Source organism: Scardinius erythrophthalmus, assembly GCF_964197995.2.
Source record: "Scardinius erythrophthalmus genome assembly, chromosome: 5".
Classification (NCBI taxonomy): Eukaryota; Metazoa; Chordata; class Actinopteri; order Cypriniformes; family Leuciscidae; genus Scardinius; species Scardinius erythrophthalmus.
Genome location: NC_138225.1, coordinates 22,127,328 through 22,155,085, shown reverse-complemented (window position 1 = coordinate 22,155,085; position 27,758 = coordinate 22,127,328). Strand labels below are relative to the sequence as shown.

Below are 27,758 nucleotides of genomic sequence, written 5' to 3'. Positions count from 1 at the left end.
ATATATTTTTTTTTATATTATTACACTTGGATGGATGATGACAATTGTGTAATTTAAACTTTATAAAGTGAATGATGTATAGTGATGATTTCATGTAAATTAAATAAAGTTACCTTCTGTTCACTGCAGTAAGCCGCCACCATGAGTACGGACGCAGAGATGGCCATTTATGGCAAGGCTGCCATTTACCTCCGTAAGCCTGAGAAAGAGAGAATGGAGGCTCAGAACAAACCATTTGATGCCAAGACTGCCTGCTATGTGGCTGATGACAAAGAGTTGTACCTCAAGGGAACAATCAAGAGCAAAGAAGGTGGCAAAGCCACAGTTATTTTGCTTGAAACTATAGGTAAATATTAAAAGATGCGCATATTGCACAATGTCCTACATATTTTTTTTGTCTATCTATTATATGATTGATCAAATGTATAGGAGAGAACAGTAAAGGAGGGTGACGTCTACCCAATGAACCCTCCCAAGTATGACAAGATTGAGGACATGGCCATGATGACCCATCTCAATGAAGCCTCTGTGCTGTATAACCTCAAAGAGCGTTATGCTGCATGGATGATCTACGTAAGTTCTGAAATGAAATATAAAGCATTTAACTTATTTTTTTCTGTGTTGTTGCAATCTGACCACGTCTCTGCTCATTTCAGACCTACTCTGGACTCTTCTGCGCAACTGTGAACCCTTACAAGTGGCTCCCAGTGTATGATGCAGAAGTGATGTCTGCCTACAGAGGCAAAAAGCGTATGGAGGCCCCACCCCACATCTTCTCTGTCTCTGACAATGCATATCAGTTCATGCTTACTGGTAAGATCTGATTTAGGAGATCTGAATTAAATTTCAGTTGAAATTCACATTCATAGTCTTTTATAAAACAATTGCTTAAACATTATTTCCTTTGAATTAACAGACAGAGAGAACCAGTCTGTCCTGATTACGTATGTATCAAGCCTTCAATTAGAGTTGTTGAAAACAGTCATATTTTGCTCTTGTGGAATTTCCACATGTCTTATCATCTTCTGTCTTCCGATCTCTCATAAACCAGTGGAGAATCTGGTGCTGGAAAGACTGTGAACACCAAACGTGTCATCCAGTACTTTGCTACAGTTGCAGTGTCAGGTGGTGAAAAGAAGAAAGAACCTACTCCTGGCAAAATGCAGGTATGAGATATAAAACTACATACATATTGTTTTGAATGATGGTGATTTACACTCATCTCACATGATATGTGAATTTGTGAAGTGCCTATAAAGAGTGTTATAGTCATGAAATAGAAAATAAATGAAAATAACTGAAAACCCTTCAAACATTACAGGGCTCTGAGGACCAGATCATTGCTGCCAACCCTCTGCTTGAGGCTTATGGTAATGCCAAGACTGTGAGAAATGACAACTCCTCTCGTTTTGTAAGTTCACTACTTCTTATTTATGTAGTTCAATTAGTCAGTTGGTTTGGATTTTTCTATAAAGAGATTTTGTTTAATTGTTATCATTAATAATAATAATAATAATAATAATAATAATAATAATAATAATAATAATAATAATAATAATATTTTGTTATTTTGTTTTAAACAGGGTAAATTCATCAGAATTCACTTCGGCACCACTGGAAAACTGGCTAGTGCTGACATTGAGACATGTAGGTGGACATGATTTCATTGATCCATCCTGAACATTTGTCTTTTTCTGTCACTCTCCAGATGATTGTGACTCAAGTACATTGTCTCAACAGATCTGCTGGAGAAGTCTAGAGTGACATTCCAGCTTCCAGATGAGAGAGGCTACCACATCTTCTACCAGATGATGACCAACCATAAGCCTGAGCTGATTGGTAGGTGCAGATATTTCATTAAATGTTTCAGATAATATTGTAAGATGCTCTTTCATAAATGCTGTGTATTTTACAGACATGACGCTCATTACCACCAACCCCTATGACTTCCCCATGTGCAGTCAGGGTCAGATCACAGTGGCCAGCATTGATGATAAAGAGGAGCTGGATGCTACTGATGTGAGTCATTGCTGTTTGAATGTTTACATATTCTATTTAAATATGGCAGAAAAGATCATAGAGCTCATTCTTAGCTGTAATTTTCAGAGCGCTATTGAAATTCTGGGCTTTAGTAATGAGGAAAAGATGAGCATCTACAAGTTCACTGGAGCTGTGCTTCATCATGGCAACATGAAGTTCAAGCAGAAGCAGCGCGAGGAGCAGGCTGAGCCTGATGGCACAGAGGGTGAGACTACATTGTACTAATGTGTGTCATAACATGCAGTGCTTTGAACTGAGAGATCCGTATTTCTATTTTCACAAAGAAAAGGGCGGTTTTCATTTAGTTTTCAAGGCAAGAAAAGGGATGGATTTTTTTGCAACTTTTTTAATTGCAGACGCTGACAAAGTTGCCTACCTTCTGGGTTTGAACTCTGCTGATATGCTGAAGGCTTTGTGCTACCCCAGAGTCAAGGTCGGAAATGAGTTTGTGACCAAAGGCCAGACCGTGCCACAGGTATAGTAACATTTCCAGCATGCCATATGTTCAACCTAAAATTCTGGCTAATTATTGCAGAAGCAGAATAAATTATCCACTCTATTCTACATACAGGTGTACAACTCTGTTAGCGCCTTGGCCAAATCTATCTATGAGAGGATGTTCTTGTGGATGGTCATTCGTATCAACCAGATGTTGGACACAAAACAACAAAGAAACTTCTTCATTGGTGTGCTGGACATTGCTGGCTTTGAGATCTTTGATGTAAGAATGATTCTTTTATCTCTTTTTTATGGTAAATTGGATCATATTCAGAAGTCAGTAAATGTTATTCTGTTATTTTTTTTCCTCCAGTTCAACAGCATGGAGCAGCTGTGTATCAACTTCACCAATGAGAAACTGCAACAGTTTTTCAACCACCACATGTTTGTGCTGGAGCAAGAGGAGTACAAGAAGGAGGGCATTGTTTGGGAGTTCATTGACTTCGGCATGGACTTGGCCGCTTGCATTGAGCTTATTGAGAAGGTTTTGACCGTTTTTTGAATGTATTCATTTCCATGGTCCATTCTCAAAATCTTACATTTTTAGTAATGAAACAACATTCTACAGTAATCATTTTAGTAATGATTCAACATTCAACATTCATAAACAGCCCATGGGTATCTTCTCCATTCTTGAAGAGGAGTGTATGTTCCCCAAGGCTACAGACACTTCCTTCAAGAACAAGCTGTATGATCAGCATCTTGGCAAGAACAATGCTTTCCAAAAACCAAAGCCTGCCAAAGGCAAGGCTGAAGCCCACTTCTCCCTGGTTCACTACGCTGGAACTGTGGACTACAACATTTCTGGCTGGCTGGACAAGAACAAGGATCCACTGAATGAGTCTGTTCTGCAGCTGTACCAGAAGTCTTCAGTCAAACTGCTGGCTACTCTCTACCCACCTGTTGCTGAGGGTAAACAACTGAATGTTAACATGATTATGTACATAATTTTGACCAAACTTTGATTCAGGGTTGCAGTCATTTCTTGTTTTTTCTTTATAATGTGTTATTTTGTCTCTTTATCTGAATAGAGACTGGTGGCAGCAAGAAGGGAGGCAAGAAGAAGGGTGGCTCCATGCAGACTGTGTCTTCTCAGTTCAGAGTATGTCTTTGTTAGAGAGCAAATGTGAAAATTGATACAATTGAAAGGACTTAAGAAGCAGTGACTGTACATCACCTTGCTTGAGTCTAGAAATCAACAACTGAGAGAATGTGAGTGAGAATGCTAAATCTTTTCATGATTAAACAGGAGAACTTGGGCAAGCTCATGACAAACTTGAGGAGCACCCACCCTCACTTTTGGCGTTGTCTGATTCCCAATGAGTCTAAAGGCCCGTTCACACCAAGGACGATAACTATAAAGATAACGATAAAGATATAATTCTAAAAATCGTTCTCCATATTAAAGAATAACAGAGTTCACACCACAACTATAACGATAAAGATATGAGGAACGATATCATTGGGATCACTTTCAGAAATGAGGATTTAAAATGGGGCGCGCGCGCGTGCTTAGAATAAAAAGACCGTTATCGTTTTGTTGGTGTGGACGCTTAAATAGTTATCTTTGTCTTTATCTTTATAGTTATCGTGCTTGGTGTGAACGGGCCTTAAGACTCCAGGTAAAGTAATAAAGGACTAACAGATATTCTCATATTAACACAATATTTAATGTAAATGTATTTAACCCATTTAATCCCGAATTTTTCTCAGAAACAAAAATATCCAAATCATGTGTCATTAGTATCCCTTTGAAACAATCAATCATAATTTTTTTAAATTTTCATGGAAAAGTGTGTGAAAAAGTGTGTTTTATGATCGGTCACAATTGTGACCGGTGGGATACTGTGTTGTATCAACCATTGGACAGACTGAATATAGGTCTATTTGACCTGTGCAGTGTGTTTGTGTGTGTGTGTGTGTGTGTGTGTGTGTGTTTTTGTGTGTGTGTGTGTGTTTGTGTGTGTGTGTGTGTGTGTGTGTGTGTGTGTGCGTGCATGCGTGCATAAGAGTGTATAAAATCCTTAAGATACTATCTTGAGGCCACAAGATACTATCTTGAGGCCACGGGATAGTATCTTGAGGCCACGGGATAGTATCTTGAGGCCACGGGATGGTATCTTGAGGCCACGGGATAGTATCTCGAGGCCACGGGATAGTATCTCGAGGCCACGGGATAGTGTCTCGAGGCCACGGGATAGTGTCTGGAGGCCAGGGGATAGTGTCTGGAGGCCACGGGATAGTGTCTGGAGGCCACGGGATAGTGTCTCGAGGCCACGGGATACTGTCTGGAGGCCACGGGATAGTATCACGAGGCCACGGGATAGTATCTCGAGGCCACGGGATAATGTCTGGAGGCCACGGGATAGTGTCTGGAGGCCACGGGATAGTGTCTGGAGGCCTCGGGATAGTGTCTCGAGGCCACGGGATAGTATCTCGAGGCCACGGGATAGTATCTCGAGGCCACGGGATAGTATCTCGAGGCCACGGGATAATGTCTGGAGGCCACGGGATAGTGTCTGGAGGCCACGGGATAGTGTCTGGAGGCCAGGGGATGGTGTCTGGAGGCCACGGGATAGTGTCTGGAGGCCTCGGGATAGTATCTTGAGGTCACGGGATAGTATCTGGAGGCAAAGGGATACCATCTCGAGGCCACGGGATAGTGTCTGGAGGCCACGGGATAGTTTCTCGAGGCCACGGGATAGTGTCTGGAGGCCTCGGGATAGTATCTCGAGGTCACGGGATAGTATCTGGAGGCAAAGGGATACCATCTCGAGGCCACGGGATAGTGTCTGGAGGCCACGGGATAGTGTCTCGAGGCCACGGGATAGTGTCTGGAGGCCTCGGGATAGTATCTCGAGGTCACGGGATAGTATCTGGAGGCCACGGGATAGTATCTCGAGGCCACGGGATAATGTCTGGAGGCCACGGGATAGTGTCTGGAGGCCACGGGATAGTGTCTGGAGGCCACGGGATAGTGTCTAGAGGCCACGGGATAGTGTCTTGAGGCCACGGGATAGTGTCTGGAGGCCTCGGGATAGTATCTTGAGGTCACGGGATAGTATCTGGAGGCCACGGGATACCATCTCGAGGCCACGGGATACCATCTCGAGGCCACGGGATACCATCTCGAGGCCACGGGATAGTATCTCGAGGCCACGGGATAGTGTCTGGAGGCCTCGGGATAGTGTCTGGAGGCCACGGGATAGTATCTGGAGGCCTCGGGATAGTGTCTGGAGGTCACGGGATAGTATCTGGAGGCCACGGGATACCATCTGGAGGCGACAGGATAGTATCTTGAGGCCACAGGATAGTGTCTGGAGGCCACGGGATAGTGTCTGGAGGCCACGGGATAGTGTCTGGAGGCCACGGGATAGTATCTGGAGGCCACGGGATAGTATCTCGAGGCCACGGGATAATGTCTGGAGGCCACGGGATAGTGTCTTGAGGCCACGGGATAGTGTCTGGAGGCCACGGGATAGTGTCTCGAGGCCACGGGATAGTGTCTGGAGGCCATGGGATAGTGTCTCGAGGCCACGGGATAGTGTCTGGAGGCCTCGGGATAGTGTCTTGAGGTCACGGGATAGTGTCTGGAGGCCTCGGGATAGTGTCTTGAGGTCACGGGATAGTATCTGGAGGCCACGGGATACCATCTCGAGGCCACGGGATAGTATCTCGAGGCCACGGGATAGTGTCTGGAGGCCACGGGATAGTGTCTGGAGACCACGGGATAGTGTCTGGAGGCCACGGGATAGTGTCTCGAGGCCTCGGGATAGTGTCTGGAGGCCACGGGATAGTGTCTCGAGGCCAAGGGATAGTGTCTCAAGGCCACGGGATAGTATCTTGGCCATTTAGGACATTTTGATGGGTTTTTTTTTCAGTTTTTCTTCCTAGACCACTTGTGCGTGTGTGTGTGTGTTTGTGTGTGTGTGTGTGTGTAAAGTTAGGTAGAATTAGTTAGCTAGCTAGTGTGTGTGTGTGTGTGTGTGTGTGTGTGTGTGTGTGGAAAGTTGCAGTAGGTAGGAAGTTAGGTAGCAGCAGAATTAGCTAGCAGAATTAGCTAGCTAGCTAGTCTTCCTTGGGTCCGTGTGTGTGTGTGTGTTTCTGTGTGTGTGTCTGTGTGTAAAATTAGGTAGAAAGTAAGGTAGCAGCAGAAAGTAAGGTAGAACACTTAGCCTATGTGTATTACATGTAGATACAATGGGTTATCCCACCGGTCACTATTGTTGCCGTTGACATGTTTGTGAGTTCTATGACCACATTAAATAAAGTTGAGTAATTGCAAATGCACCTTAAACATGATGTGTACCAAAAATCTATGTCCTATCTTTATTTTAACATACTTTAATAACCTTTTCTTTGGGAGCTTTCTTGCTGCCATCCTCTTCTCTTGGCGCAAACAGGAAGTAAACAGCTCTGGTCATGTGACAATTTACAGTAAACATGCGACACTGCACATATTTCATTGAGACCCTTTATTATTTCAATATCTGCTGGAAATGCATTGATAGATCATTCAGTAACATTTTTATAGCCTTAGAAATGAAACATTTTTTTACGGTCACTATTGTGACCGGTGGGATTAAATGGGTTAATAATGCTAATGTTAATTTACCAAGCTTATGATGTAAATTATAGGTCTCATGGAGAACTTCCTGGTTATCCACCAGCTGAGGTGTAACGGTGTATTAGAGCAGGGGTTTTCAAAGTGGGGGCCGCGGCCCCCTGGGGGGCCGCCAGGGGGCGCCAGGGGGGCCGCAGCAAGTTGGGGAAAAAAGCGGAAAAAAGTAAAAAAATATATATTTATAAAAAATATTAAATATTTGCTAATATGAGTATTGTTATGAAATAACATTATAATAATTTGTTGCATAGCCTATCTTAACATTATACTTTTAATGTTAATATTTTAGAGATGAACTGATTGATCGGCTAGTGACAAGAATTGGCCGATTTTCACGTGATTTTCAGTCTGACATATGCCGATTCAAATGCACTCGGGCGCCGCATGAATAACATGATCGCGCAACATCAGCATCACACATGCACACAGAACGCACATGTAGGAAACATTGTGAATTACGGTCGTTTCAGACCGCGAGCGGCGCGCGAGCAGCGCGATTTTTTTTCCGGCGTGCACTCACTGAGAGTGCATTCACACCGCGAGCAGGAGCAGCGCGTGAGCGTCAAGCAGGAGCGTCGCGTGAGCAGCAGTGAAGCGGAGGGTTTCGGCGCCGAGTCTATTTTTGCTGCGCTGCTCACGCTCAATTAAAGTGAAGGCACACTTTTGATGGACAAAATAAATATGATTTCACACAAAAAGTACCTAAAATGCACATATTGCATGTATAGTGTGTTTGAACAAGAACTGGAGTAGGATTTTTGCCTTCATTTTCTTTTCTGACATAGCCTACTAAAGAAAATGAAGACAAAAATATTTATAGAAAATGTATTAATTTAAACTTGTTTTTATTAATCAGTTTGGGTAAAAGTGGTGTTTTATTATATATAGGCTATATTGGGGCTGGAGGAATTAACGCGTTAATCTTTGCGATTAATTTGAAATGTTTAACGCGTTAAAAAAATAACGCATTTAACGCAGCACTTTTTTTTTGCCTCGTTTTAATGATTTCCTGTTGCGGCTGCTATTAAAAAGCCGAAAATATGTGGATCGGGTTTCATTCTCGAGCAGCTTTAATGAGCGGGTCTTTTCCGCTCCGTGTGCGCCGCCGCACTCTCCGTTCCGTGTGTGTGTGTGTGTGTGTGTCGGCCATAGGTGTCGGCGCGCTGCGCGTTCTGCTCTGTCGTTCACGGCCCAAACGCTCCAATCATGTACCGATCACGCACTGGAAAAGCAAGTCCGCTCAAATAAGGTGAAATTTCTCTCTAGACTTCTGTTTGCTGCGCTGTTATTCATGCTGGGCAACAATGTTAAAGGGATAGCTCACCCAAAAATGAAAATTCTGTCATTTACTCTCCCTCAAGTTGTTCCAAACCTGTATGATTTCCTTTCTTCTGCTAAACACAAAAGAAGATATTTTAAAGAAGGTTTGTAACTAAACAGTTGCTGGTCCCCATGACCATAGTATTTTTTTTCCTATATGGAAGTCAATGGGGTCCATCAGTCGTTTGGTTACCGACTTTCTTCAAAATATCTTCTTTTGTGTTCAGCAGAAGAAAGAAAGTCATAAAGGTTTGGAACAACTTGAGGAAGAGTAAATGAGGACAGAATTTTTAATTTTTGGGTGAACTATTCCTTTAAAATGACCTGCTCTGATCACATGCTATGTGTAATAATAGCTTTTTTAGGACTATAGTTTATTTTTATAATTAGTAAAAAAAAAAAAAAATTGAAAAAAAAAATCTTAAATTGATTATGTTGATTGATTATTGAAAAAGAATAATACATTGATATATTGATGTTTAATATTATTTTAATATAGGGCTATTTTCTGTTCCTTTTTTCTGGTGATTCTAAGTTTTAATTATTGATGATTACAAGCTTGGAGGAAATGCAATTAATTGCAATTAATTGCAGCAAATTGTGCAAGTAATTAGTTAATTTTTTCTAATCGATTCCCAGCCCTAATATATATATATATATATATATCTGATGTTCACCTAGATGTTTTATTTATTTATTTCTACACGTGCCGTAGTGTTGTCGATGGGTTCAATAACACATCCTGCAAAAGGGGGGCCTTGGCCAGAACCTAGTGGTATTTGGGGGGCCTTGGCATGGAAAAGTTTGGGAACCCCTGTATTAGAGGGTATCAGAATCTGCAGAAAGGGTTTTCCCAGCAGAATCCTCTATGGTGACTTCAAACAGAGGTATAAATGACACCATATGAAAATACAATTTCTTGTTGGAGACTTTTTATTTGAAGATATAAAACATTTTGATAAATCTTCCCATCTTCCATAGATACAAGGTGCTGAATGCCAGTGTTATCCCAGAGGGACAGTTTATGGATAACAAGAAGGCCAGTGAGAAACTCCTGGGATCCATCGACGTTCATGACGAGTACAGATTTGGAACCACAAAGGTTAATATTCAGCTTTACAACTTTCAAAGATTCAGTGATCGTGGTCATTTAGCTTATACAGGTAAATCAATATATTTTGATTTACTGTTTTACATAATATCAGGTGTTCTTTAAAGCTGGTCTTCTGGGTGTTTTTGAGGAGATGCGTGATGAGAAACTGGCTGCTCTGGTCACAATGACTATTATAATAACTATTTCAGTTAGTATAAAACTTACTCAGTTGGAAATTGCACAACAATGATTCATAACCTGCATTCATTTATAGTGTTAATGGGTTATCAATAAAAATATTTTTCTGTCTATGCAAGCCCATTTTCTTGTCAAATAGGCTTATAAATGTATTTAAAAATACTCTATACAAATATTTTTGACCCATGAATTGAAGGAAATATTTTTATTGACTGGTTTAAAAAGTCCATTTACCAATAATTCTGCATTTGAATTTCCAAATTGTTTCATAAGGGATGCAATTTACACCCTCCAATACAACATCCGCTCATTCATGAATGTCAAACACTGGCCATGGATGAAGGTTTATTACAAGATTAAGCCTCTGCTGAAGAGTGCCGAAACTGAGAAGGAGCTGGCAACCATGAAAGAGGACTATACAAAATGCAAAGAAGATCTTGTCAAGGCTGAAGCCAAAAAGAAGGAGCTTGAAGAGAAGATGGTAGCACTGCTGCAAGAGAAAAATGATCTGCAGCTGCAAGTAGCATCTGTGAGTATTCTTGAATTGATTTAATTGAATTTAGGCTCCATTAAATTGAGCAATGTTATTTCCAATGACACAACAACTTGTTATTAACAGGAATCTGAAAATCTCTCAGATGCTGAGGAGAGGTGTGAGGGTCTGATCAAAAGCAAAATCCAGCTTGAAGCTAAACTCAAAGAGACAACTGAGAGACTGGAGGATGAGGAAGAAATCAATGCTGAACTGACAGCCAAGAAGAGGAAACTGGAGGATGAGTGCTCTGAGCTGAAGAAAGACATTGATGACCTGGAGCTCACCTTGGCTAAAGTGGAGAAGGAGAAACATGCCACTGAGAATAAGGTTGGAGATTGAGTTGGTCTAAGATTAGATTTAATCTCTGTTTGATATGTTGATATATAATATGAACTGTAAAATATAAGCTTATTTGGAACAAAAATGATACAGGTTAAGAACTTGACTGAGGAAATGGCAGCTCAGGATGAGAGCATTGTCAAGCTTACGAAGGAGAAGAAAGCCCTCCAAGAGGCACATCAGCAGACACTGGATGATCTTCAGGCCGAGGAGGACAAAGTCAACACCCTGACCAAATCCAAGACAAAGCTTGAGCAGCAAGTTGATGATGTAAGTTGATTATGCAAACATGTTATTAATTAACTATGTTTTCTGCTGTCAACATATTTTATATATCATTGTCCTGTAGCTTAAGGGTTCCCTTGAACAAGAGAAGAAGCTCCGCATGGACCTAGAGAGAGCCAAGAGAAAGCTTGAAGGAGACCTGAAATTAGCCCAAGAGTCCATCATGGACCTGGAGAATGACAAGCACCAATCTGAGGAGAAGCTGAAGAAGTAGGAATTCTTTGCAAATTCTTATAAAAAATAATGGTTTTCGTTTATTTCAGATCATTCATTTGATCTGAATTCGTTTCATTCGTTTTCTAATTTTACACACAGAAAAGACTTTGAAACAAGTCAGTTGCTCAGCAAGATAGAAGATGAACAATCTCTGGGTGCTCAACTCCAGAAGAAAATCAAGGAGCTTCAGGTATTTTGAGATTTTTTCAAACATTATGATCAATATAATCAAATCACTGAGAATCTAATTAACTATTTTTCCACCATAGGCTCGCATTGAGGAACTGGAGGAAGAGATCGAGGCTGAGCGCGCTGCTCGTGCCAAGGTTGAGAAGCAGAGAGCTGATCTTTCTAGGGAACTTGAGGAGATCAGTGAGAGGCTTGAGGAGGCTGGAGGAGCCACTGCTGCTCAGATCGAGATGAATAAGAAGCGTGAAGCTGAATTCCAGAAGCTGCGTCGTGATCTTGAAGAGTCCACCCTCCAGCATGAAGCTACTGCTGCAGCCCTCCGCAAGAAGCAGGCAGACAGTGTGGCCGAGCTGGGAGAGCAAATCGACAACCTGCAGCGTGTTAAGCAGAAGCTTGAGAAAGAGAAGAGCGAATACAAAATGGAGATTGATGATCTTTCCAGCAACATGGAGGCTGTTGCCAAAACAAAGGTTTGAGAACTGTTTCTAAAATACTTTTAAGGAAATATATCAAATATGGTTAAGATTCTTTGAGACAAGTCAAATGTGTTTACAGGCTAATCTTGAGAAGATGTGCCGCACACTTGAGGACCAACTTAGTGAAATTAAGTCCAAGAATGACGAGAACCTTTGCCAGATAAATGACCTCAGTGCTCAAAGAGCAAGACTTCAAACTGAGAATGGTAAGAAGTGGCAAAATATCTCAAAATTATAAATATATATTTAATTTCCTCCACTAACAAATTACTTATATAAACACAAACCTATAGTGGCAAAATTGTTTAAACACTGGCATTGGCACACATTAAAGAGAATGTTGGATATCCAACTTTTCTGAAAGGATTTTAAGCATGATGTGGTTTAGTGTGATACAGTCAAACATAAACTAGACTGATAGCAGTGCACTAAATTAGTTCTCTCTGCAATTAGTTTATCGACTGTAAAGAATTGGCACTACTGTCATAAAAACAGTTCTTCTTCCCTCCATTAAAATCAATATAAACCATTTTCCTCACCATCATTACATCTTACAAATGTTTTTGTAAATGTAAATCTCAATAGGTGAGTTTGGCCGTCAGCTGGAGGAAAAGGAGGCTCTGGTTTCTCAGCTCACCAGAGGCAAACAAGCTTTCACTCAGCAAATTGAGGAGCTTAAGAGGCAGATTGAAGAGGAGGTTAAGGTAATACAGCATAATTAATTCATGCACATACTTGTCAATTACTTTACTGCAGAGACAATCTAATATTATGTGACTTTGTCCTTTAGGCTAAGAACGCACTGGCCCATGCTGTGCAATCAGCCCGTCATGACTGTGACCTGCTCCGTGAGCAGTTTGAGGAAGAGCAGGAGGCAAAGGCTGAACTGCAGCGGGGAATGTCAAAGGCCAACAGTGAGGTTGCTCAGTGGAGAACTAAATATGAAACTGATGCCATCCAGCGCACTGAGGAGCTTGAAGAGTCCAAGTATGTATAATATTATATAATATTCCCAATTCTCACAGCTATTTTATAGATTGGAATTCAAAATAATGTGTATTACTTAACAGGAAGAAGCTGGCTCAGCGTCTGCAAGAGGCAGAGGAACAAATTGAGGCCGTGAACTCCAAATGTGCATCTCTGGAGAAGACCAAACAGAGACTCCAGGGTGAGGTGGAGGACCTCATGATTGATGTGGAGAGAGCCAATGGTTTGGCTGCTAACCTTGACAAGAAACAGAGGAACTTTGACAAGGTAAACTATCTGAGTCATTATATGATATTCTCTTAAAAAAATATTGATGTAATGGGCTTTGTTAAACATGTTATATACAAACCGATCCTAAAATATCTCCACCAAAGGTCCTGGCAGAATGGAAGCAGAAATATGAGGAAGGTCAGGCAGAGCTGGAAGGTGCCCAGAAAGAGGCTCGTTCACTCAGCACTGAACTGTTCAAGATGAAGAACTCCTATGAGGAGAGCCTGGATCAGCTGGAGACCCTCAAGAGAGAGAACAAGAATCTGCAGCGTAAGAACAAATACGTTAAATTAGAAAAGACTTCAATGTTCTAATTCTAAATTAGCTTTCAAAAGTAAACACATGTGATTATGATGACAGATATTTTTTTTCTTTCTATAGAGGAGATTTCAGATCTGACAGAGCAGTTAGGTGAGACTGGTAAGAGCATCCATGAGCTGGAAAAGGCCAAGAAGACAGTGGAGACTGAGAAGGCAGAGATTCAGACCGCCCTGGAGGAGGCTGAAGTGAGTATCTGAAGATCAATATGGAAATCTTGCTAGAACCATCATACTGTTTTGTTACTGAATATTTTCATTCTGATATTTAAAAGTTGCTTTATTTTTCATAGGGTACACTGGAGCATGAGGAGTCCAAGATTCTTCGAGTCCAGCTTGAGCTAAACCAGATCAAGGGAGAGATTGACAGGAAGCTTGCAGAGAAGGATGAGGAGATGGAGCAGATCAAGAGGAACAGCCAGAGAGTCATTGAATCCATGCAGGGCACTCTAGATTCTGAAGTCAGGAGCAGGAATGATGCCCTGAGAATCAAGAAGAAGATGGAGGGAGACCTTAATGAGATGGAGATTCAGCTGAGCCACGCCAATCGCCAGGCTGCTGAGGCCCAGAAACAGCTCAGGAACGTTCAGGGACAACTCAAGGTATTTGACTTCTGTTCGACTTTGTGATGTATTAATATGTTTGTATAATCCAACTTTTGTTAGGTTCAGGTCACCAGAAAGCACATTGAAAGCTCATTCTAAAGCTATTGTTATGTTCAGGATGCCCAACTGCACCTTGATGATGCCCAGAGAGGACAGGAAGACATGAAGGAGCAGGTGGCCATGGTGGAGCGCAGAAACACTCTGATGCAGTCTGAGATTGAGGAGCTGAGAGCTGCTCTGGAGCAGACAGAGAGAGGCCGCAAAGTGGCTGAACAAGAGCTGGTGGACGCCAGTGAGCGTGTTGGGCTGTTGCACTCTCAGGTAAGGGCATTTTGGTTTTATAATGAAATTAAGGAAATTGAGAGCATCATTTAAAATGTTCAAACTTTTGCTTTCCATTTTGTAGAACACAAGTCTCCTGAACACCAAGAAGAAGCTTGAGGCTGACCTTGTTCAGATCCAGAGTGAAGTTGATGACACTGTACAGGAAGCCAGAAATGCAGAGGAGAAAGCCAAGAAGGCCATCACTGATGTGAGCATCAGTAGCTGCCAAATGTTTCAAAAGACACTTGTGTACTTGAAAAAAATGTGGATCTAATGACTTTCTGTATTAATGCAAAAGGCTGCAATGATGGCAGAAGAGCTGAAGAAGGAGCAGGACACCAGTTCTCACCTTGAGAGGATGAAGAAGAATCTGGAGGTCACAGTGAAGGACCTGCAGCATCGTCTGGATGAGGCTGAGAATCTGGCCATGAAGGGAGGAAAGAAACAACTCCAGAAACTGTAGTCAAGAGTAAGATTGCCTTTATTCTGATGTTAATAGTTATGATCTGAAAGGTATAAATTGTGTAATGCTTTAATACTTACATACATGTTTTCATTGACTGAAATCATTTTCATAATGTCTCCCACTAACCATAGGTCCGTGAGCTTGAGGCTGAAGTTGAGGCAGAGCAGAGACGTGGAGCTGATGCTGTTAAAGGTGTCCGCAAATATGAGAGGAGAGTCAAGGAGCTCACCTACCAGGTACAAACAATGTGTAGTAAAATTCAGGTCACTATAATATGATTATGTTCTAGTCTGATCCATGTTCATTATCTGCAGACTGAGGAGGATAAGAAAAACCTCAACAGACTGCAGTATCTGGTTGACAAGCTTCAGCTGAAGGTCAAGGCTTACAAGAGACAGGCTGAAGAAGCTGTGAGTATCTCATTTGAGAAATATAAACACCCTGTGAACATATTAAGTTACTGATATAATTGTATGTGACTTTGCAGGATGAACAAGCAAACACTCACCTGTCCAAGTTGAGGAAGGTGCAGCATGAGTTTGAGGAGGCTGAGGAGCGTGCTGACATTGCTGAGTCTCAGGTCAACAAGCTCAGAGCCAAGAGCCGTGATGCTGGAAAGGTCATTTATTTTTCTAATGCATGTATTTTCAAACTTAACATGTATTCTCTTTTATTCTAATCATGTATTTGTTCACTCTCTATTTTTTCAAGGGCAAAGAGGCAGCTGAGTGAAAAACCTAACATACCATTTACACATCTCTGAAACTGAAATCAATAAACCTTGCAATTCAGCAAAAAAAGCTTTTGTTGTAATTTTTCTTGATTTATTTATTTACTCACTCACTCACTCACCATTGTTTATGTTGTGCTGTTACTATAGTATGCTTCATGGTATTTATAACACTTGATAGATATGTATACAGCTTAACAAATAGTTTATGAACTTGATGTACTTGATTTCGAGCTGCATATTATTTTTCTTTATAGCTACATTAGCATTAAAAAAGTGTCAAAGTCAAAAACAAAACTTAATCGTGTAGCTCAAATTTGTTATCTCTTTTGAACAGAATTCCCTTGAACTTATTGTTGAGAATTTCACCATGTCAGTCTGATACAGTTTCCAGAGGCACTGGATATGTTAACAGGAGATTACAGCGCAAACATAAATAAAACCTATATATTATGCTATAAAAACAAAACAAATTTTAATGATGAAACCAAAGTCTCATCATTAAAGTCAGTCTGTCTGAGGAAAGGCCTGAAACGTCACACATTAATAAATTATGTAAATGGGAGCTCTCCGGTGTGCGGATCTTTACTACATTATATATGAGATCCAGCACCTGTACTTGACTGGGATGTGCGTGATTAAACTGCTCCTAATGATGAAACCAAAGACATGGTCCAGACAGTCCACTTGGTCATGTTCTTTGTACAGTGTTATTTTTGTTTTGAAACTCTGCAGAAGTAGGTAAGTTTAAATTATTATACACAACAATATAGATCAGCACACATGGCATAAATGTGTTTGTATTGATGCAAACATTTCTGAGCAATTGTAATTGTGAAGCATTAAACAAATATCTGTCTAATACTTGATGTACTAACCACATCTTACCTAACCTGATGTTTTCTATATTTCCAAATACACGTGTAATAAAACAAAATATCTCAAAGAGTAAGGATGGTAATGCCTTGACAGAAAGAATATGCAATAAAATAAGAACGTATGTGTATTAGCTGTGAGAATAAAATATGATCCTTGAAATCATGTATAGTCATGATTCATGAATAGTATGAGAGGGGTTGAAATGACTGCTTACTAGCAAAGATGATAATGATGATGATGATGATGATGAAGGTAATTATTATAATGATGACACAAACACCACATCCTCATGTGCTCTGTCAGTGATACATATTATTATTATGGTCTGAAAGAAATGAATTGCCTTGTTGGTCACATGGATTTACCAATCTATGACAAACTAGTCCAATGAAATATATAAGCTAACAGTATCAGGTAGCCTACTCTTTGATGATGCAGCATAAGCATTTTTGGAATATGTCATGGAGACTTTGCAAGCATTAAAGACATCTGTCACTGTCAGGACAAGAGCATATCATGTGTAATGTGGACTCATGCATTTCTGTAAAGCTAATAGTTGTTATGCACAGCATGTATAGCTGTAAAGTTGAAATGATATGTATTGTGAGAAGCGCTATACAAATAAATAAATGTGAATATAAGACTTTATCAATCTTGTCCATTGTTTGACCTTTTTATTTGACAGTCTTAAAGGTTGTGTATATAATTATTTTAAATTAAAACTAAAAACATCAAAAAAGACAGTCATGCAATTGTACTGGAGTCAAGAACAGTCATAGTTCTAACATTGCAGTCCTACATACAGGTCTTTTTTTTTTTTTTTTTTTTTTACATAAGGCACAGCAATAAATCTGAGACTTGAGAGTGCCTGTCCATGGAATGCAAACTCATCAAGCAAAGCAATAAAATGAAAAATAAATATAAACATAGGTACAGTAAATGCTCAGTATTCAGATTACAGCATTGACAGTGAATAAGTCAATAGAAAACATAAATGAGAAATATATAAATCCAGACACACTGATTTGTTAATTCCAATAACAGTTTAATAAAAAGACCAAATCATAGCAAATAACCTCATTCTAATAGTTACATTTATAGGAATTAAACTAACCAATATTAGAAGTTTACAAAAATCTATTTATTCACTCATCTGCTATAACCCATTAGCTGAAATCATTGAGGTTGGTTAGCAGTAATGGTCTTAATGACTAGCATTTAGCATTTTTTTTTTTTACTATAAGGAATATTATCTTATGTGGACAAGTCTTGCTAAACAATACACTCAGACACATGAAGAGGAATTACAAATTATTCCAAGTGTTGCCTATGTTTCATGTCATGTTTAATGTAATCAAAAATCTGCTCACCCCTTTAATTTCAAATGTGAATTTCATAAATTTTGTATCTTGCATATTTAAGCAAAGTACTGAGGTTAAACTCTTTTTAACAAACTATCCTTAAGTGTTATTTCCAGTTATTTATTCTATTCCCAACTATGGATAGCACCAAATGGTCCATCTGATCAATTTCCTGACTCAAATTTTAGCCATATTTGGTGTTAGCCATATTTGGTGTTAGCCATATTTAAATTCTGCATTGCTTGCAAAGCAAGTACAGTATAAAGAGCATGGGTGGGACAGGAGACCTTTGCGTTCGGAAGACCAGTCAAGTTTGCTTCTGGTGAGACAAAACATTAATTTATTTTTAAACTGTTTGTAAAGTAATTCATTTAAAAACATAAGTTGCTAATATTTTTATAATGTAGTTTTTAGAAATAAAAAAGCATGGTTATAATATCTTCCTGTGTGTATTACAGTTTCAGCCATTCATCAGAACTTGTGACAGTGTGGTAAGTTAAACTAAAGATGCTAAATTAAACTAGACATTTTATGTGAAAAATGAACATACTGAAAAAAGCATTATGGCTCTGGCCCAGTGTAGAAACACACACACGTTTTCAGGGTTCTCAAGTTTTATCAAAAGCTTGGAGTGAGATCACATGCCTAATGGAGCCCCGCCCCCCAATTTTACCCATTGTTCATAATTAACCAGCACAAATTGAAATTATAACAATTGGTAAATCTGATAAATGACAGAGCAATTCATCACATCAAATATACTCTTTAATTTTATATTTTAAAAATTACAAATATACAAAAATTACACAAATATAACAAATTGTTTATATTGTTAGGGGGGATTAGGCTGATGTAAAAAAAATATTGCATAACAATAAGTGTATTGTGATTGTCAAAACATTTTAGTAACTAAACTGAATTTTATTAGGTTTAGTGACAACATGTTACAATGTTTACATGGTACAATTTCTGGTAAGCTACGCTTTTTTATTATTTCAATTCAATTATTGTGATTTGATTTAATATTGACTCATTTGGATAAATATTAGGTAGGGTACACAAGATAGGCATTCATTTTTCTCAAGAAAAAAACAACTCACCTAATAGAGCTGGTAAGTCCCGCCCATCCGTAAAACCCCAACTGGACCTCTAGGTTGAAAAATCGTCAATGCAAGTGAATGGGAGAAAATAATTATTTTCTGGTCCCGTTTGAATTGTGCCATGAATGTGAACATATGTTGTCTGTGAATTTTTTATATAATTTTTCATGTTACGAGTTTGACAGTATATTGTATGATTCTTCGGCTAGCAGTTGTGGAAAAGACATAACGAGAAAGACTACATGTCGCCTATGTGACGTCAGCCCATAAAGTTGACTTACCCGTGGTTTTCGCCAACCTCAACGATTTTGTCCTCTCCCTGAAAGAAGGCGGTGAAGTGCACCAAAGACACAGCCATGTTTAGCGGGATCCGTGAGCTAGTGTCCGTATGCGAGTGGTGTTGACGTTTCTAACGCGTCGAAAGCAGCGAAGAGTTGTAGTCCACAAAGTGCTCTCACACAAAGTCTAACCGTATATCAAACTTCTACCCGCTAAATTGTAGCATTCTTTACACGAAAAGTTATATCAAAAATTCACAGACAACATTATGTTCACATTCATGGCAAAATTCAAACGGGACCAGAAAATAATTATTTTCTCCCATTCACTTGCATTGACGATTTTTCAACCTAGAGGTCCAGGGGGATTAGCGGAAGGGGCGGGACTTACCAGCTCTGAGCTGGTGAGTCCCGCCCCTTCCGTAAAACCCCGCTGGACCTCAAAGTTGAAAAACCGTCAATGCAAGTGAATGGGAGAAAATAATTATTTTCTGGTCCCGTTTGAATTGTAACTCCTCCTCTCGTGTCTCGAGACGTTTGTCGACTCGTCAGTGTCTGACTCTGATCTGTCTGCTGGGCCGTGCCGTGTGTGATACAGCAGGGCCAGAAACAGAAACGATTAGTTCATCTTTCGAGTCCCGAGTCCCGAGTTCGGGTTCGTTCGAGTCTTTCGTTCTTCCTGTCACTCCCATAGAAGCTATGCTGTCAGCACCGGAAAGAGAAAAGATTAGTTCATCTCTCGAGTCTTCGGGTTCGAGTCGTTCGTTCTTTTGTCACGTGACCGCTGGTATCTCGCATCAAATACAACATTAGATTCGTATTATTGACTGCGTCTGAATGTATATTTTTTTATATTTTAAATGACAAAATATGTGCAATAAACATTATCTGAAAATAAAAGTTCCATCTTATTGCCCTGTCCGTCTCTTTTCTAAATGTTTCTTGTGCATCTGTGGTGTGTTTTATTATTATTATTATTATTATGATTATTGTTGCTGTTATTATAATATTTTAATTTTTATAATAATAACACACATTGTTGATATATATATATATATATATATATTATACATAGGCTATAAGCTATGTTACAAAGGTGTAGGTTTCAAACTTTAGGTGACAAAAAAAAAGCACTAAAATACATAGTGAATGACTCAAAAATAGGCATGAATCCAAAATACATAACACATCATTTCAATTTTTTAAACTGATTTTTATTCATTAATAACACAAGGACAAAAAAAAATCATATAACAACTCAATAGAGAAAAATAAATTACAGTTTATTCAAAATTAGTAATAGTCTAATTGACTTGAATTTGTTAAGTTAGACTTGAATAGTCAAAATATTTCCCATATTTCCCACATTTGTAGGCTATATGTCTATGATATTAACTGAAAATTATAATCCACTCTAAACAAGTCTCATCAAAGTGGTTTCCCCTATCATACGGATAAAGCTTTGCATTAACCAACTCTTAAATATTCAATGTTACAGAAAATAATCTTCATGACAGAAATTCACAAATATAGCCTATACATTTGAGAACAGAAACGCATCACGTAACTGTAAAAGTAAAAAAATAAAAAATAACTACGCGCTTGTTTGTAAAAAGGTAGTGAATTAGTAGCTATTTAATACGGTGACTGACAAGTCACGTGACAAAAGAACGAAGGACTCTCAAACCCGAAGACTCGAGATATGAACTAATCATTTCTCTTTCCGGTACTGACAGCATAGCTTCTATGGGAGTGACAGGAAGAAGAACGAAAGACTCGGACCCGAACTCGAACTCGAGACTCGAAAGATCAACTAATCGTTTCTTTTTCCGGCCCAGCAGACAGACCAGAGTCAGACACAGACGAGTCACTGACCCATATGTTGCGTAATGCGCATGCGCGGTCAACACAAAATGAACGAATCACTCTCTGAGACAACTCGGTAGTCCAGAGTCATATTAAAGATTTGTTCAAAATGAACGAATCGTTCATGAACGACACATCACCAAAGAGTATAGAAGCCCAAGAGGCGAAACTCAATAGAACGCTCCATAGCAACAGTTGCCCCCATGACGTGACGGCGCGGCCGCCATTATGGACTGAAAACTGAAGGAAAACGCCGAAAAATAATGGGAGTCAATGGCACTGAAAAACTTAACATAACAAAAACTTAACATAACTTAATTTTTTCTGGCCGTCATATCTAAATATGAAAACAATTTAAAATGCATTAATGAGGATGACCGACGTTAAATGACGTTAAATGACAGAAAATATATATGTGTTGGTTAGGAAAATAGTATTTTGGGACAAAATATTACTATAGAAGTACTATAAGACTACTATAGAAATACTATAGCGGCTCTAGGATATTATAGAGGTATTACAGAACATAACATACTTCTGTGATGTTCTGTAATACCTCTATAATATTTTTAAGCTGCTATAGTAGTCTTATCGTAGGCAACTTATTTAGTATGTCCCAAATTACTATAGTATTCCTATAAGATTACTATAATATTTTTAAGCTGCTATAGTAGTCTTATCGTACTTATTTAGTATGTCCCAAATTACTATAGTATTCCTATAAGATTACTATAATATTTTGTCCCAAAATACTATAAATATGAAAACAATTAAAAAAAAAATATATATATATATATTGTTCGGAAATAGGCCTACTATAAGATTCCTTAGTACTTTTTAGTAAGGGTATCCCCACCGAATCGGCTTCATTAGCCTACCACTTACGGTTAGCAAAGATACAATTATAAAATTACTGCAAAACTTTAATCTATCAATATTTATGTTCTATATGCATTTTCCTTTTTATATGACTAACAGAAATTAATGAAATAATATAGGCTTGGCTATAGGCAGACACACAGTAATTAGATATAAGTAATAAGATATTTATTCAAATGTTGATTTTGAAATTAGTTAACATCACCATATATATGATTTGAAAATTTTTTTTATATATATAAATGAACATTTCTAAAGACAGTTAATATTTTACACAGTGAACGTTTCAATGGCAAGAAAAATAATCTATGAATGTCCTATTACAGGCGGAAAGGTACAAAAAAGATGTGCAATCTAGCAAGTGCACACATGAACTATAAACACCTACTAAAATGGATTTTGCCATTGACTGGCGCTAACGATTTCAGCAGCTTTCAGTCCATAATGGCGGACGCGCCTCCGCAGCGCCATCTACAGACTGTTACCCATAACAAAACAGAGTTTCGCCTCTTGGGCTTCTATACTCTTTGACATCACTACTTGGTTGGCATTGCCTTTTCAGCGTGAGAAATACACGGTGTGGCGTGTGAGCGTGTGAACTGGTTGAATTGCGTGTGTCTCATGGCCAATGCGTGAGACTTGAGAACCCTGCGTTTTATATAATCAATATCCATGTTTTACTAAAGGGTTCCTCAAATCTGGCCCTGGAGGGCCACTGCCCTGCTTAGTTCAAACCCTGATCAAAACTACCTGTAATTTTCTAGTAATTCTGAAGACAATGATTAGCTTGCTCAGATGTCTTTGATTAAGGTTGAAGCTAAACTGTACAGGACAGTGGCCCTTCAGGGCTGGATTTGAGGGACCCTGTTTTACAATGTCCTTGATTTTACTTACAGTAGAAAATTAGTGATCAAATGTCTGTACATTTAACCTGTTTACCTATGGTTGTGACAATCTTTAAATTCCAGAAGTAAGCCGCCACCATGAGTACGGACGCGGAGATGGCCATTTATGGCAAGGCTGCCATTTACCTCCGTAAGCCTGAGAAAGAGAGAACTGAGGCTCAGAACAAACCATTTGATGCCAAGTCTGCCTGCTATGTGGCTGATGCCAAAGAGTGGCAAAGCCACAGTTATTTTGCTTGACACTAAGGAGGTACATTTTAAAAGATGCTCATATTACACAATGTCCTATACACACACACACACATATATATATATATATATATATATATATATATATATATATATATATATATATATATATATATATATATATATATTGTCTATCTATTATCTGAGTGATCAAATTCATGGGAGAGAACAGTAAAGGAGGATGACATCTACCCAATGAACCCTCCCAAGTATGACAAGATTGAGGACATGGCCATGACCCATCTCAATGAAGCCTCTGTGCTGTATAACCTCAAAGAGCGTTATGCTGCATGGATGATCTACGTAAGTTCTGAAACAACAAATAAAAGCATTTAAGTTATTTTTGTCTGTGTTGTTGCAATCTGACCACGTCTCTGCTCATTTCAGACTTACTCTGGACTCTTCTGTGTAACTGTGAACCCCTACAAGTGGCTCCCAGTGTATGATGCAGAAGTGGTGTCTGCCTACAGAGGCAAAAAGCGTATGGAGGCCCCACCCCACATCTTCTCTGTCTCTGACAACGCATATCAGTTCATGCTGACTGGTAAGATCTGATTTAGGAGATCTGAATTAAAGTTTTTTATAAAAAAATTGCTTAAGCATTATTACATTTTGAATTAACAGACAGAGAGAACCAGTCTGCCCTGATTACGTATGTATCAAGCCTTCAATTAGAGTTGTTGAGAACAGTTACATTTTCCTCTTGTGGAACTTCCACATGTCTTATCATCTTCTGTCTTCTGATCTCTCATAAACCAGTGGAGAATCTGGTGCTGGAAAGACTGTGAACACCAAACGTGTCATCCAGTACTTTGCTACAGTTGCAGTGTCAGGTGGTGAAAAGAAGAAAGAACCTACTCCTGGCAAAATGCAGGTATGAGATATAAAACTGCACACATATTATTTTGAATGATGGTGATTTACACTCATCTCACATGATATGTGAATTTGTGAAGTGCCTATAAAGAGTGTTATAGTCATAAAATAGAAAATAAATGAAAATAACTGAAAACCCTTCAAACATCACAGGGCTCTCTTGAGGACCAGATCATTGCTGCCAACCCTCTGCTTGAGGCTTATGGTAATGCCAAGACTGTGAGAAATGACAACTCCTCTCGTTTTGTAAGTTCACTACTTCTTATTTACATGTAGTTCAATTAGTCAGTTGGTTTGGATTTTTCTATAAAGAAATTTTGTTTTATTGTTATCATTAATAATAATAATAATAATAATAATAATAATTTGTTGTTTTGTTTTAAACAGGGTAAATTCATCAGAATTCATTTCGGCACCACTGGAAAACTGGCTAGTGCTGACATTGAGACATGTAGGTGGACATGATTTCATTGATCCATCCTGAACATTTGTCTTTATCTGTCACTCTTCAGATGATTGTGACTCAACTACATTCTCTCAACAGATCTGCTGGAGAAGTCTAGAGTGTCATTCCAGCTTCCAGATGAGAGAGGCTACCACATCTTCTACCAGATGATGACCAACCATAAGCCTGAGCTGATTGGTAGGTGCAGATATTTCATTAAATGTTTCAGATAATATTGTAAGATGCTCTTTCATAAATGCTGTGTATTTTACAGAAATGGCGCTCATCACCACCAACCCCTATGACTTCCCCATGTGCAGTCAGGGTCAGATCACAGTGGCCAGCATTGATGATAAAGAGGAGCTGGATGCTACTGATGTGAGTCATTGCTGTTTGAATGTTTACATATTCTATTTAAATATGGCAGAAAAGATCATAGAGCTCATTCTTAGCTGTAATTTTCAGAGCGCTATTGACATTCTGGGCTTTAGTAATGAGGAAAAGATGAGCATCTACAAGTTCACTGGAGCTGTGCTTCATCATGGCAACATGAAGTTCAAGCAGAAGCAGCGTGAGGAGCAGGCTGAGCCTGATGGCACAGAGGGTGAGACTACATTGTACTAATGTGTGTCATAACATGCAGTGCTTTGAACTGAGAGATCCGTATTTCTATTTTCACAAAGAAAATGGTGGTTTTCATTAAGTTTTCAAGACAAGAAAAGGGATGGATTTTTTTTTGCAACTTTTTTAATTGCAGACGCTGACAAAGTTGCCTACCTTCTGGGTTTGAACTCTGCTGATATGCTGAAGGCTTTGTGCTACCCCAGAGTCAAGGTCGGAATGAGTTTGTGACCAAAGGCCAGACCGTGCAACAGGTATAGTAACATTTCCAGCATGCCATGTGTTTAACCTAAAATTCTGGCTAATTATTGCAGAAGTAGAATAATAATAATAAAAAAGTTCTTTTGTCTCTTTATCTGAATAGAGATTGGTGGCAGCAAGAAGGGAGGCAAGAAGAAGGGTGGCTCCACTGTGTCTTCTCAGTTCAGAGTATGTGTTTGTTAGAGAGCAAATGTGAATGCAATTAAAAAAACAAGTCCATTTACCAATAATTCTGCATTTATCTAAATTGTTTCATTAGGGATGCAATTTACACCCTTCAATACAACATCCGCTCATTCATGAATGTCAAACACTGGCCATGGATGAAGGTTTATTACAAGATTAAGCCTCTGCTGAAGAGTGCCGAGACTGAGAAGGAGCTGGCAACCATGAAAGAGGACTTCACAAAATGCAAAGAAGATCTTGCCAAGGCTGAAGCCAAAAAGAAGGAGCTTGAAGAGAAGATGGTAGCACTGCTGCAAGAGAAAAATGATCTGCAGCTGCAAGTAGCATCTGTGAGTATTCTTGAATTGATTTAAAGGGCACCTATTATGCAAAATTCACTTTTACATGGTGTTTGAACATAAATGTGTGTTGGCAGTGTGTGAGCAAAACCACCCTAGAATGATAAAAATCCACCCAGTGTTTTTTTTACAATCTCAATAAATCATAAGCACTGTCTCAGAATGAGCTGTTTTCAGATTCGGCGCAATGTGACGTAGAATTGAGCAGGCCCCTCCCATGACTGTTGAGTGACACTTCAGTTTGAGCCCAGACCCGCCCTGAGTGAGCTGGACACAGAGTCCGCCATTGTTCGACGCTTGAGCAGCTGTAGACAAGAATGTCTCCTAAGCGATTGAGGTGTGTTGTTGATGGATGTAAGAATGAACATAGCAGTCTTAATTTACTGCCGTTGTTACTCAAGGATGGATCTGTACTGTTAGTGATTTAGCTTACGGTCTCTGGAGCGACAGGCCTAACGTGACTAGACACGGAAGAAATGAAAGTGCGAGCGCGCTCTTTATGACAGCTCTTCGAGTCATTTTACGGATATAAGGTTTACCAGTTTATTTAGCACCTACTGAAAAGGTGTGTATATTTGTTTACTGTTAGTTGTAGCAGCAGTTAATTTGCATTTAAAGGGCACACACTAAAACAGCGCGTTTTTCTGAGCCCTAAAAAATTACAATTTAAACATGCTGTAAAAAATGATCTGTTGGGTATTTTGAGTTAAAACTTCACATACATACTCTGGGGACATCAGAGACTTATTTTACATCTTGGGAAAAGAGTCATAATAGGTGCCCTTTAATTAAATTTAGGCTCAATTAAATTGAGCAATGCTATTTTCAATGATATAGCAACCTGTTCTTAACAGGAATCTGAGAATCTCTCAGATGCTGAGGAGAGGTGTGAGGGTCTGATCAAAAGCAAAATCCAGCTTGAAGCTAAACTCAAAGAGACAACTGAGAGACTGGAGGATGAGGAAGAAATCAATGCTGAACTGACAGCCAAGAAGAGGAAACTGGAGGATGAGTGCTCTGAGCTGAAGAAAGACATTGATGACCTGGAGCTCACCTTGGCTAAAGTGGAGAAGGAGAAACATGCCACTGAGAATAAGGTTGGAGATTGAGTTGGTTTAAGACTAGACTTAATCTCTGTCTTATATCAGGGCTTAAAGTATTCCGGCGGGGGGCCGGATTTCCGGCTTGAGGGCAGGTCCGGCCTCCGGCGCAGGCAAAATGTATTTATCAGGCTACAAATTACAGTCGGAGACACTTTAATCTGCGGTGTTTCACTTTAATCTGACCCTTCAACCTACCTGTCACCACTATTGCCACCCGCTGGAGAACTCGACTGTTATATATTTGTCCAGATTTTCCGCGCATTTGTGAAAAAAAAACAACAAAAAAAAACCTCGCCTTTCCCGCACTTCTTACGGTCCCTGAATGCATCTCACACGCAGCCTCGCTCTAACGTGCTTCTCTCGGAAACCAAAACAATGACTACGCGGATGCTGTAGTCATTATTTGACTTAATTGTTTGACTTAATCCTTTATTTACTAGATAATTTTACACATTTTGGTCTATACTTGTATTTTACCTCCCATATATTAAGTGTTTGCACAAATTGGAAATAAATTAGGTCCAAATGTAGAGTAAATGTGTAATAAAAAGTGTAATAAAAAATAAATATAGGCCTAGGCTACATTGCCTATATACAGTAGTCTCTATCTAACTTTTTTTTTTTTTTTTTTTTTAAGTACCGATAAGAGTACCGTTAAAGTACCGGATCGATAAGGAGTATCGATAAGAGGAGTAGTATCGATAAATACTTAACGAAACCCATCCCTAACAGTGACAGTATCATATTACTAAGTTTGGGGTTGAACTGGAGTGACAGTCCTATAGACTGTGAAAACCTTGCTCTTCTACAGTACTGTATATGGGCTCTTCGACTAACCCGATTTGGCAAACCTCGTCAATAGAGGATGATATAGGATGATAGGATGATGTAGCTGCAAT

General features: G+C 39.3%; 1 protein-coding gene and 2 pseudogenes across 3 annotated transcripts; all 3 read left to right on the top strand.

Annotated features, from left to right (window-relative positions):
• Positions 1-135: 135 nt before the first annotated feature.
• LOC308690355 (myosin heavy chain, fast skeletal muscle-like) lies at positions 136-15,514 on the top strand (annotated as a pseudogene). Its single transcript, XR_014032244.1, has 38 exons — positions 136-346; positions 430-573; positions 657-813; positions 917-944; positions 1,052-1,166; positions 1,322-1,411; positions 1,584-1,647; positions 1,741-1,839; positions 1,916-2,019; positions 2,107-2,245; positions 2,397-2,515; positions 2,612-2,761; positions 2,852-3,022; positions 3,150-3,464; positions 3,590-3,650; positions 9,198-9,369; positions 9,464-9,584; positions 9,688-9,803; positions 10,047-10,302; positions 10,393-10,635; positions 10,741-10,917; positions 10,997-11,142; positions 11,248-11,338; positions 11,418-11,807; positions 11,893-12,019; positions 12,399-12,517; positions 12,604-12,800; positions 12,884-13,067; positions 13,175-13,340; positions 13,452-13,576; positions 13,681-13,989; positions 14,110-14,313; positions 14,399-14,524; positions 14,615-14,785; positions 14,914-15,018; positions 15,097-15,192; positions 15,270-15,401; positions 15,494-15,514. The product of XR_014032244.1 is annotated as a myosin heavy chain, fast skeletal muscle-like (transcript).
• Positions 15,515-23,216: 7,702 nt separating this feature from the next.
• LOC308690353 (myosin-4-like) lies at positions 23,217-25,428 on the top strand (annotated as a pseudogene). The gene is made up of 11 exons (XR_014032243.1): positions 23,217-23,332; positions 23,417-23,573; positions 23,654-23,681; positions 23,789-23,903; positions 24,059-24,151; positions 24,293-24,356; positions 24,450-24,548; positions 24,625-24,728; positions 24,816-24,954; positions 25,108-25,225; positions 25,336-25,428. The product of XR_014032243.1 is annotated as a myosin-4-like (transcript).
• A 106-nt stretch (positions 25,429-25,534) lies between these two features.
• On the top strand, positions 25,535-26,865 carry LOC308690352 (uncharacterized protein; the record flags this gene model as incomplete). The annotated part of the gene is made up of 2 exons (XM_081364755.1): positions 25,535-25,747; positions 26,611-26,865. The coding sequence occupies exons 1-2, from the start codon at positions 25,556-25,558 to the stop codon at positions 26,863-26,865; spliced, it is 447 nt and encodes a 148-aa protein (XP_081220881.1). The 5' UTR covers positions 25,535-25,555.
• Positions 26,866-27,758: the final 893 nt, after the last annotated feature.